The 13203-nt window shown below is 39.0% G+C and overlaps 1 protein-coding gene across 1 annotated transcript in view; it reads right to left on the bottom strand.

The window, feature by feature from the left end:
• Window positions 1-13203, bottom strand: part of ank1a (ankyrin 1, erythrocytic a) — a 189045-nt gene that overhangs the window by 134050 nt on the left and 41792 nt on the right. Inside the window, exons 3-5 of the mRNA XM_056745123.1 lie at window positions 11161-11262; window positions 8245-8343; window positions 1309-1407 (exon numbers count right to left, since the gene is read on the bottom strand). Of these exons, the coding sequence (XP_056601101.1) occupies window positions 1309-1407; window positions 8245-8343; window positions 11161-11262 (300 nt within the window). The remainder of the gene's footprint in view (window positions 1-1308; window positions 1408-8244; window positions 8344-11160; window positions 11263-13203) is intronic.

Genomic DNA, 13203 nt, shown 5'->3' with positions numbered 1-13203 from the left:
AATATTGCTTTGCTTATTGTATTTGTGATTTTGTTATCTGTCTTTAGATGTAAAATTGTGACAAGTCAAATGCAAATGCAACTTTGAAGTTTTGTTGACATGACCGTACAATCAATGGGTCTCATTCATGAAACAAGAGCAGAATGATTTTTGTGTAAATCGTGTGGAAAGTCGTTTTGACTCATGATTCATGAAAATGTTTGTATTTCCAAATTGATAGTTGGGACGAAAGAAATGTACAATTGCTGCATAACATGTGTATATAGTGTGTAAAAACGCACGTAACGTTCTGTATTCTATTAGACAAACTGATGACACTGCATTTTGATGCACGATGTATCATAATGATATTTCATGAGTTCTTTTGCCCTGTCTTTTATCAATTCTTACTTTTTTACCTTGTGTAAAACGCAGTAGAGAAGAGGCGGGACAAACACTGCATTTACCAACCATCATACACAACAGTGGAGGAGAGTTTTCGGGAAGGTCTTTTTTACTGGCAAATTTCTCTGAATTTATAGATATATTTACAAATGTTTCATGAATGAGGCCCATTGTCTGCTAAATTTTAAATTTTGCTACCACAAAGTACTGTAAAATCTAATCGATTGTGAGTGACCTCACAGAGCCCATAGCATAATATCACTCCTATCCCTATTTGACATGTTTACATTCAAGGATTTGGAAACAGAAATTAAAAATTAATTTGAATTTTTAACAGTAGGGGATGCAGATGAGGTGAAAATATGATTGGGTAATTACAAATGCGATATAAATAAGTAACCCTGTACCACAATCCAGTCATAATGGTCAATTTTTCAAAATTGAGATTTATACAACATGAATAAATAAGCTTTTCTTCTTTTTCTGCTTTTACTTATGACTGGTTTTGTGGGGCAAGGTCACACATGACATTGCCATAACTCGTAAGAATGGGAAATACAATTGCAAATGGATTTTGATTTTCCGTTTGAAATTAGGCAAACATTGTGTGTTGATATATTTAAATTATGTCAACATGTTTACATTCAAAATTTGAAAATGGAATGTCAAATTCAATTTACAATTAGTTTTATAAATAGTCTGGGAAATCCTACATATGGAGGTACAACACCCAAAATAACAAGCATACAAATTAAAAAAGTTTAATCATTTTTAGTTTGGACAGCAATGCATGCAGTCAAAATCATTTCGCTATACCGTTTGCTGTGAGCTTGTTTACAAATAGTGTGATATTGTAAGGACAATGTACCATATCAAGACGTCTAACAAAAATAAAAGGTTGTAGCATTCCTGTTATTTGCAAACCTGGGACTGAGCATTGACATTGGCTCCATAGTTAACCAGCTCTGTGACCACCTGTTCCTGTCCAGCTAATGCAGCAATGTGAAGTGCAGTATTCCCTTTCTATAATAGATATAATAACATTTTATTTAATAACAAGAAAAACAATTACAACACACCTTTTTTCTATAAAAAAAAATAGTAGCAATTGTATTATGCAATATGTGACTTGATTTTTGGTAAACTTTTTGTTTAAAGAGCTTAAACAAAAAACTAGCATCTTTCCTGATGCTTAAAACAATTCATTTATACATCCTTGGTAGTAGGTTAACAACAAAATAATGAATAAACATGCAATGGTTCAACAAGCAAATTATGTCATTCTTTGAAAAAGCAAACCCTAATGGCACTGTATTTTGTACACTTTAAGTTTAGATTAGTTCACATTTAGTTTACAGTGTCACCCATTTATACCAGCAATCATGAATTTTCTGCAACATCAAACACCATAAAAACACCATTGATTGCTTTAGAACTGTTAGAATTTCATCTCCTAAATTAAACTTGCAAGAATGTGAGAAATTCTCCCACTTTAACTTATAAGTAGAATTAATGCCAAAATAATGATTTTTTTTATTACAATGTATCCAGTTATGTATCACAAAAACATTCTTTAAGTCACCAAATCAGATCATTTCTGATCATTTGTTTAGTATACAGATAAACACTTGTACTAGAGGTCTTCACGGAGGACCCTGGACCAGACCCTAGACCTGATTGCGTCTATATTTTACAGTCCAGGTCGGATCCCAATCCTCTTTCTTTGGGTCTTGGTTCTGTGTAATACCCGAGTCGATCTAAGAACACCAGACAGCACTGTGCGTGTTTCATAACCTTCACCTTTAGGATGAGAACAATGTGAGCCTCAAAATAAGCAAAAAAAAAATAAGAGCGATCTCAGCAGCAGAACACCGCAGCAGAACTCCGCAACAGTGTGTTACTGCAAGCTGTCAGCAATCATGGATGCCTTCATAGATGCATCTCAATTTGAACGCTGACTGACATTGCAACAGCTTGTAGCAAGATACACAGACGCAGCTGATGTGAAAAAAGGTTAAACTAATGGCACTTCTTCTCTCTGGGCGTCCTTCGTGCAAATTGTGGACGAAGACAACAAAAATTACAGCCATTAAGTATAGGCTACTGCATGTGACACGTTTTTTAAGTTTGATTCGGTGTGCATTGCACTAGCTCCCATGCTTAAAATAACATGAATGAACTGTCTTGTCTTGTCTAAATATTTGTAAGAAAAGACTCATGGAAAGTCATGGCATTGAACGAGATATTATTCTAGTTTTTATTTAGTTGTATTGTGACAGCAGGCAAACAGGGAAAACGTTATTCACATGCCATCGGAAGTTCAATGGGTTTTCTGGTCCCCCTTGAGAGGCACCTATGGTTAACCCTAGCTGACCTCAAGGACGCAGACAGGAAGGGACTTCTTAACACTCCAATCACTCCCACCGCCCTCTTCGGTTACGTTGTGGAGTCGGTCGTCGAGCGATGCACAGAAACTCAAAAAACAAGCAAAGGCCGATGAGTCATTATTTGCTGTTCAGACAGTCTCAGACTTCTTCAGTGAGAGCGTGCTAGTCTTCGGAACAGCATGCCCCGCACAGACCGCTCCGAGGGAAGTGTCAGATGTTCGCCTAAAACAGTGGTCCACCCCGAGAAAGAGGAACCGCGATCACAGTAGCCCGCAGCAACGCTCCGCTACCGGCCGTCCTGCCAAGCCATCATCCTGAGAAGTGGGGAGTGGGAGGCAGGAAGAGCTCACGGGGAGCCCGGCTCCCAAACGTTTCAAGGTTCAGCACTACATTCCCCAGGCAGTAGCTGGCAAAATGTGTACTATTCACAAAGTGGCCAGTAAACAGGGAGTTAGCTTGGGCTTCTCAGGAACAGACAGATCATTTCAAAGAAGCATGGAGAGCTCTTCCAGGAATTGCGAGATAGCTTCTACAGGTAATAGAGCGCAACTATTCGCTCCATTTCAGACGCAGAAAATTTTTAGTATGCTTGCGAAAGGAGCGATAGAGCTTGTCCCTCCGAGCAAACAGGTTCTACAGCCCCTATTTTAAGGTCCAAGCGGGTTACGTCCCATTTTGGATTTGAGGCATATAAAAAAAGCTCCCCAGAAGCAGGATCCTTGCACAAATTTGTCCCTGAAGGATGCATACTTTCACGTCCACAAATCCCAGACGCCACCAGCGCTTTCTAAGCTTATCATTCAAGGGTAGAGCATATTTACATCTACATATTTGGTAGACGCTTTTATCCAAAGCGACTTATATTGCATTCTATTATACATTTGTATCCGAGTATGTGCAATCCCTGGGATCAAACCTATGACCTTGGCGTTGCTCCCCTCAGGAAGGGGAAGACGGGCTCATCTTGGCACATTCGCGAGATCTGTTGTGTATGTTTGGAACTAGACTCTGTTAACATGACAGCGTGCTTTACCACCGAGCACGCCCAATCAATGGTGCGCTGCCTGACCATCGTCACTGAAACTTTTTCAGAGGCTGCAGGGGCATACGGCGTCCTCGGCCACAGTCTTGCTGCTCGGTTTGATGCATATGAGACTTCTTCAGCATTGGCTTCGGAGTCAAGCTCCCTTGAGAGCGTGGCACACCGGCATGAGGCGTATTCCCATCACGCCTCACTGGCGTTCCACCGTAGCCCCTTGGACCGACGTGTCCTTTCTCAAGTCCATTCTCAAGGCGCATCGTGGTGACCACAGTACCTCCCTGCTCGGCTGGGGTGCTGTGTGTCTTTCTCTGCTGAAGTCTCCTCTGCAAAAAACCCAGTACTACCACGCTAAATCAACAACTCACTTGACTCTTGTACTCTCTTTAAAACCTTCTCTGCTCTTCTTGGCCAGATATCCATCCTAATTAACAGCTGATGATTTCACATCTTTCTTCGAAAAGAAAACAACCACCATAAGCAGGTTGTTCTCGCTCACCACTGCTGCATTTCCCACAGTCTTAAAGAGTCCCGTATTTTCCTGCTACTGAAGAAATCCATTTTAATCCTGCACTGTTAGAGAACTACAGACCAGTATCATTCCTACCCTTCATTGCTAAAACTCTTGAGCGTGTGGTATGTAACAGTTTGGTTTCAAGAACGGTCATACCACTAAGACTGCACTGCTCTCTGTCATTGAAGCCCTGATACTGGCAAGAGCCACCTCCAAATCATCTCTACTTCTCCTACTGGACCTATATGCAGCCTTTGACACCGTTAACCACCACATGCTCCAGTCGACCCTCAAGGCTATGGTTGTCTCTGGAGTGGTGATACAATGGTTCAGGTCTTACCTCACAGGTAGGTCATTTAGAGTATCCTGGAGAGGTGAGGTCTATGAGTCCAAAGATTTCGGCAGGGCTCAGTGCTTGGTCGTTGCTATTTTATATATACATGACATCCCTTGGCTCTGGCATTCGGAAACATGGCTTTTCCTATCACTGCTATGCGGATGATACACAACACCACCTGTCATTTCAACCTGACGATCCGACTGTTTCTGCACGCATTTCAGCATGCCTAGCCGACATTTCCCTCTGGATGAACGACCATCACCTGCAGCTGAACCTTGCAAAAACAGAACTCCCTGTTATCTAGGCCGGAACAAAGATTCATTACAACTTATCCATTCAACTGGGCTCATTAACCATCTCATCTTCCAGAACGGCCAGAAACCTGGAAGTGTTGAACTACGATCAGCTTAACTTCACTGATCAGGTTGCCAGCACCACCCAGTCTTGTAGATTCATCCTCTACAATACAATATTAGGAAAATTATAACTTTCATATCTGAGCATGCTACTTAAGTCATAGTCCAGGCTCTTGTTTTGTCCAGACTGAACTACTGCAATGCTCTACTGGCCTGATTTTCAGCTTGCACAACCAAACATCTACAGTTGATCCAGAATGCAGCGACAAGAGTGGTCTTCAATGCACCGAAGAGAGCGCATGTCACCCCTCTCTTCATTAAATTTCATTGGTCCGTATAGTCGCTCGAATCAAATTCAAGAAACTGTTCCTGCCCTACAAGACCACCACTGATTTGGCACCCCCTTATCTTCACTCGCTACTGCAGACTTAAATACCAACCAGATCCCTACATTCTGCAAACGAATAACGTCTTGTGGTGCCATCCCAAAAAGGTAAAAAATCTCTCTTGCGTACTTTCACGGGATCGTTTCCACATTTATGGAATGATCTGCACGCTGCTACAAGATCAACAGATACTTTAAAAGAAAACACATCTCTTCCGTCAACACCTGACTTATCATATCTGACTTCTATCTCTTTCTACTTAAAAAACATAGCTCTGTATACTGCGGTAGGCTATATGAGACCAGTTTTCTTTTATTGCACGTATGCTTTTTGTTGTCCTTATGTTGTTCCATTTGCTTCCATTATTTCCCTCATCTCTATGTCCCTTTGGATAAAAGCGTCTGCTAAATGACTAAATGTAAATGTGTGCAACAGGCATGCAGTGTCTGGTCGTTGGACGAGCCCCCAATTGCAGTGGCATATCAATTGGCTTGAGTTTCTGGCCGCTTGGCTTGCTCTGAAGAGGTTCCTTCCTCTCATTCCTCTCATCAGATATCGCAACTCACCCGACGCCTCCTCCTCTGGAGAGAGCAGCTGGTGGAATCCCTGACCTCAACAAGACAGCCGATGCGCTCTCTTTGCAGAGAGTGGTAACTCCACCCCGCGCTGTCCAGCTCATTTGTGAGAAGTTCAGTCAGGCAAAGGTGGATCTGTTCATCACCCTGGATACCTCTCATTGCCTGCTTTGGTACTGCCTGACCGAGGCCCCCCTCGGCACGAATGCCTTTTTACATAGTGTGCCATGGGACAAGCGGAAGAATGCTTGTCACTCCAGTGAACCTTCTAGCAAGAGTCCTGTGCAAAGTTAGGGAAGAGGAGCATCAAGTCTTGTTAGTTGCGCCCTATTGGCCCAACCAGACTTGGTTTTCAGAGCTGACGCTTCTGATGCTGACTTCCCCCTGGACCGATTCCCCTGAGGAAAAACCTTCTTTCTGAGGGGAAAGGCACTGTCTGGCACCCGAGAACAGACCTCTATAACCTCCACATCTGACTCCTGGACGGGTCGAGGAGATCCTGAGTGACCTGCCTCCCACAGTTGTGAGCACGATCACTCAGGCAAGAGCTCCAGCCACTAGGTGACTGTACGCCTAAAAGTGGCGCCTCTTCTCATCCTGGTGTTCTTCTAGCAGGGAAGACCCACAAAATTGTCCGATCTAGGAAAGATTTTGAAAAATTGAGTGCCCTTTTGTGAGAGTACCTGTAGGTGACGCTCATGCACTGATTACCGCAGTGTTTTGGATCGGATCTAAACATGTACAGTCAGAGAGAGTGAAGGTATTTTATCCTTAAACATGGTTTGTTTTTAAATATTATTTGTTGATTTGAGCCAATCACAAAGACAATTTAACAGATTTAAGTAAATGAGAAAATTAAAAATTACGGAGTTGAAAAAGGAGTCAACGAGAGTATATTCCTGTCTTTGAATCCGACTTGAGGAACATTAAGAGTTGAGGAATCCCTACTTCATTTGCAGCATAACAGTCTAAAAGTTTATTTGAATTATAAATAGAGACGTCTATGCAATAACCAATCACACATTTAAATAACATTTTATGCTAAAAACTACTAATTTCTCATTAGAAATGCAATAAAAAGTTAGTGAAAAGAAAGTGAAAATTATACTTTAATTTATACAAAACTACGTTTTTGCAGCCATTATATTTTTCAAGCTTGATCCTGCTCGACCAATCACCTTCCTTGTTTGTTGTTATGGCAACAATAGGTCTCGCTTCTCTCTTGTCATTGGTCAGCTGTGAAAAAGACACTTGAAGTGAGGTGTTTTGTTCCAGAAAGGTTGAGATTATTTCAACTTCAAAAGACGCTAATAGCTGCATAAAAATTTGTCAGTGGTGGCATTAAAAAATAACGCTTTGAGTTTTTGAAAACACGGTTTACTCCATAGGATTATAATGAAAAAAAGATGGTGTCAGTTTAAAAGAAGAAGTTAAATTTGAACATAGCCCAATGCTGTATTTGCAAACTGACTACAACTTGCAAACTACTTCATTGTATCAGCAAAGACAGCAGGCTCGCTCGACTTCATACGGCACAGCGCATACGTGATCAGTGATTGAGCTATACTCCGTTTGCTTTTCAAAGAAAACCATTAATTCACAAATCTTAAACACCCATAAAAATCCATCTACAATATTTTTTAAATTATTATCTTATTTTGAATTATAATATAATATAATTTAACATATATTATATTATTTTATATACTGTATTATATTATTTACCTTCTTAAAAATTACTTGGATGTAAATTGGTTTTGATTTGATGATAATAAGAATTATGACAATAATGTTTTTTTGTTTTGTGATAATGATAATAATATAATTTTGTTACAAAGTTATTCTTGATGGCAGTATTTATTGGACTTTTCGGTTTACCAAAACCGACCCTGATCTTAACCAAACTATTTTCTTTTTGTTGCAAGCCTAACTCAAGCCAGGATTTAGCCAGACTGATACATGACTTTTAGTTTCTTTTGGCTGACCAGACTTACACCATTACAAAGCCTTATGCTGTTTGACACAAAACTGTAAAAAAACAGTGCGTGGATTAAGCATGAAGGGCCCAATTTAAGACAGATTCAGCCCAGAATGTGTTTGTGTGGCTGTCACTATTGTCAAAATATTGCCATAACACTTTGTGTCTGCAAAAATGGCCACCTGGTTTAGTATTTTGTTATTTAACCCAGTAAAATTATATATAGTTTTAAGCATGGCTTCAATGTGTAAATACATGTGGGGAAGCTGTAGGCCTATCACTTACCTTTGTGGTTGTCTCAAGTACAATACCATGGTGCAAAAGCTCCAGCACCATTTTAACATGGCCTTCCTTTGAGGCCAAATGCAGCCCATTAAGCCCATTCTGTGAAGGAAGAGAAATAGTAGACTTACATTGCAAAAAGTACCAAAATAGACTTGATTTGGTGATTTTAATTTGTAGATCACTGCTAATGAAACACACAGAACACTTTCAAAAGAAATCAGCCAGTGATGACGATGGTGATGATTTAGATGGTAGGCTGGTGGTCTATGAGCTGGGAAGAATACAAGCCATGTGGGATAGGTCTAACCTTACACAGCCTTCCTTTAGCCTTACAGGACATGTGAGGTTGGACCTTTCTCTCATTGCTGATATTATCCCCTGTGACTTTAGAGACCACTCTTCCCATCTCAATGTAAGTAGGAAAAAATAAGAAAGAATGAGTCGATAATGAAACTTCTGAATATACATGAAATTATATTAAAAGAACACCATATGACTAAAATTGTATACATTATAAATATATATAAATATATAATCAACTGTGCCTGGCAATTTTACAGCATTTTACAGTTTTACTTTTGCAGAATTATTACAATCCAAAGATTTTGACATTATTACAATGTTTACAACAATATTGTGTAAATATGTGTAATAACAATAATATAGACTCAGTCACCACACCTCTCTAATACTTTGTAGTACCCACCTTTGCCCCACAACAGGTTGGATTCTTTAACTGTGAGAATGTGCCAAGAAAATGTATCCATAATCTCTCAGCACTGTGCATGTTCTGCTAGTAGCCAGTTTTACCTTGACTCATGTCAACACTAATAGCTAGATTAATGTTCATTTATTTATGTACTGTACATTCTACCTGTGGGTTTTTCTTTATCATTTAGATGATAATGTCATCATCTACCACAGCTATCTTATATGGACATTCATTTTTGTTGTTGTTGCGGAGGTCACCACTATGTTGTTGTTTTTGAATGTAACAATTGTTGATTTGGCCATTCCTAATGGTTCTACTATCGTCTGATGGATTTCTTTTGTTTTTGAAACCTAAGTATGGCCAGTTTCACTTGCAACAGCTTGTAAATGCAAACACCACACCTATTATCAATTCCAGACCTTTTACCTGTGTTGGAAAAGCTACTCTGAAACTGTAGTTAGAAACAAAAAGCCAAAAAACTACTACATAAATTAAAGTAGTTCAATTAAAGTTTAGCTATCCATCTGGAAAAAAAATGTTAGCTAATCTACAAATTATTCTCAATAAGTACTTGTGGTGATAATGAGAATTATGATAATGTTTTTCGTGAGAATAATAATAACAAAACTATCTTCTTTTTGTCGCAAGCCTAACTCAAGCCAAGATTTAGCATGTATTTTTGTTTCTTTTGGCTGACCAGACTCACACCAAAACCAAGCCTTATGCTGTTTGACACTAGACTGTACTCTTGGGTTTGACTGGGTTAAGGAACGGCTCTGGGGCTTGACTGGGCTTAGGAACGGACGCATGGACTGGACTTTGTTTAAGAACATATTCTTGGACTGGACTTGGTACAGGTTCATGGGCTGCAGCAAAATATGGGGAGACTGAGTAACAGATTGTAGACCATACAGAGCTCTAGCCACCACAGGAAGCATAGGAATACCGGGTTTTACATATTTGGGACACCAGCCACCAGCACAGACACCAGTGGAGTATCTACCAGACTTCAAACCAGGCGCCTGTGCCTGGGATCCGTCATCTTGCCAGCTGACTCTGTAGAGGCGGCCATCTTGGGGACTGGCTCTGGAAAGGTGGCAATCTTGGACAAGGCAGGAAACTCAGTGGTGGCCATCTTGAAAGCTGGAACTGGTTCTGGAATGGCAGCCATCTTGGGAGCGGGATCTGATGAAGAGGTTGCCACAAACACGGGTCTCACCACCCTCAGAGTGGGGCATGTGGGTTCCTCCTCCACATCACCCACTGTAAATGTATAGCTGCTCAGTAGCAATTCAAGATTTATGTTTTGCACCACAGTCCAAGAAGGATCGTGCAATGGCGTGACCAAACTGAGCGGCTCAGATAGCTTTGTAATAGCACTCTATTATTTATCCTGGGTTTTGCCCTTTAAGAACCCCCATCCACATTTACATACAGTAGTGTGCGTGACGTAGAAAACCTAGCTTCCACTTTTATAGATTGACTCCTCCAGTGCGTCTGCGAAGGATGGGGAAAAAAGGATGGGGACCTAAACCGTTCAGCCAATAGATGTGAATACACTAAATAAAGCTGACAGCGTTCACTTTAAGCCAATATAAGCCAAATAACAAAAAATGTGCCAGTCCAAATACTTATGGTCCTAACTAAAGTCACTATTTCCTGTTCTTTGGGTTCTTTGAATATGTACTTGCCTCCTGTTTTGTTATTTAGTCCCAATTATATATTTTTGTGACATTATGCTGATGTGATATTCCGTGAATATAGGCAATCAAATTGGACCATGCTCTTCTTGTAACCTAATCATATAGTTTTTTGAGAGTCAGAAGTCATTATCAGAGAAATGTACAGTATGTAATCAATTAAGGAATACTACCCTTCACAAATTATTATTGATTTCTAGCAGTCTCTAAATACAACTCATTGTGTTACTCTATAGAATGCTTTAATGCATCTGCTATGAAAACTAAATTGAGCTTTTAGTGCGATTACATGACAAACATTCAAATAATTAAACCAAACAACTTTCACATTTATTTTGTTTCTAAAATATGATTTAAAATAGATATAGTCACATACAGTCATCATATAAAGTTGCTTTACCACAGTGCAAAACTCTTAAAAAACTGTTTTATAGAAATAAAAATGAATTGAAATGCTGTATAAAAGCAATTAATACATTATTGGCTAAATGGAGGTAGTTGTACCTGATTGGCTATGTTTATGTCAATCCCATTCTTGATGTGGTCTAGAGCCTTTTCCAGATTACCTGAGCGAGCTGCACGTAGAAAGCTGGTGGCTGCATCAGTCTGAGAAAGGAAGAAATAAAGGAACTGATTTTTTTTAAGAATTATATATTTTTTTCTCAAAAATAACTTGCACATGAATAACCTGTAATCTTTTTGTCTGGGGTTTTCAAAACACATCTTTCTATTAAATATATCGTAAAAGCTGAAAAAAACTGTAAATAATAATAATAAATAGACTACTTAACATTTTAAAGCACCTATAACACCATTCAATTGCTTATACATTTTTACCAATAGCCAGCACTGTCCAAATTTCTATGAGGCAAACAAGGTGTGACAAGATGCAATACATTGTTTAGAAGTTATAGACGTTTAAAGGCATTTTTTGTAGCTCCTGACCACTAGGTGGCCCTGTGCCAAACGGCACGTTATCTCATTTCGGGCTTGAAATGAAACTAACGTTAAGTTTAAGTTTCATGTCGATATGCTATCATTTGACGACAATCAAATCCATTTTTGCATGTTTTGTGTCAAATTATTTTATTCAGTAGACGAAAGCAGTTTGACAAATCAAGAAGTGTGAAATTCCGTAGTATCAAATTCCGTGCAAATCAGACAAATGCTCTAGGACGTTTTAAAAAAGTATGTTTTTTCTCCACTCTTTTAATGTATCACATACTAGCTGACATACATGTCACAAAAATGAGCCCTATAACCGTATCATTGATAGCTGTGTTATCACATTTATTTGTATTAATTATAATACTATTATATTATTGTTATTATCATCATTAATGCTACCAGTACTATTACAATCTGCCCTATTCTTAATCCTCCAACCTCTGCCTGATTCCTCATATAATTTTAGTTTATTGTTCATATTGTAAATATTATTACAATAACTAATAATATTATTATTACTACTATGAGAAACCTTCCTCATCCTCCAAATTCCCCCCCTTATTTATGATTAATTGAGATCATTATCATCATTACTATTATTATTATTGCTACCACTATTATTATCATATTTCAGTACCCTCCACATCCTCCATCCTCTGGTTTTTATTACTATTAATACTCTTGTTACTATCATAACTATCATCACCTGACAAGAGCTGAGACGATCGAGCTGGATAAAGAATGACGCGCCGTCTTGACACGTCTTCACTACAAAATTTCAACTGCTACTAGATTATTAATGATAATCTTAAACCTATAATTTACCTTATTACTAAGTGTTTTTTTTTTAGCCTAGTTGTGCAAGCACTGTCAAGCTTGTGCATAGGCTGCAGCTTTTGCCAGAGGGGTTGGGCCTGGGTTCTCCTGAGTTTTTTTTCCTCCATACGGAGTTTGGGGTTTCTCGCCTTGTTTGCATACTGTTTTGCAATGTTTGCTGGCCAGGGGGATGCTTTATTTGTTTATTTATTTATTTTAAAGTTTATTAAATTAACACTGTGTTTTTCTCTCTCTTATCTTTAATGTATGCTTTAAATGTTTTGCTTATAGTCAAACTGTTTTATGTACAGCTACTTTGTAACAATGAAAATTCTAAAAAGCGCTATATAAATAAAATTGTCTTGACTTGACTATCATTATTTTCACTGTCACTATTTTAAATCTTTTTTGCACCGTAAACCAGTAAGCTTGTGAGGCAATCTGCAATAGATAATCACCCAAGCTCCTACAGGTGTACTCCCAAGATAACTGCTTTCGCAGGTAACAATGAGCACTCATCCACGACACTACTAAAACAAGAAAAACAGGTGAAGTCCAAAGGACCACGCCTCTTCAGCCTAACAGGATAGCAAAGATCGCTATACATAAATCAATGCAGTGTATAACAGAAAACACTTCACTCACCTGCATTTCCTACGAAAGAAATATCAAAACGTCAGCATTAAATTCCAAATAGCAACAAATAGCCTTATCCAGGCCTGCCTGTAATGAGCCCCAAAGTTACACATGGAATTCCCAATCACGCAATACTGGTAAACTCCT

The sequence above is a fragment of the Triplophysa dalaica genome, chromosome 4, assembly GCF_015846415.1.
Source record: "Triplophysa dalaica isolate WHDGS20190420 chromosome 4, ASM1584641v1, whole genome shotgun sequence".
NCBI lineage: Eukaryota > Metazoa > Chordata > Actinopteri > Cypriniformes > Nemacheilidae > Triplophysa > Triplophysa dalaica.
Note: the sequence above shows the minus strand (reverse complement) of the source record. Positions and strands in the feature narration are given on the sequence as shown.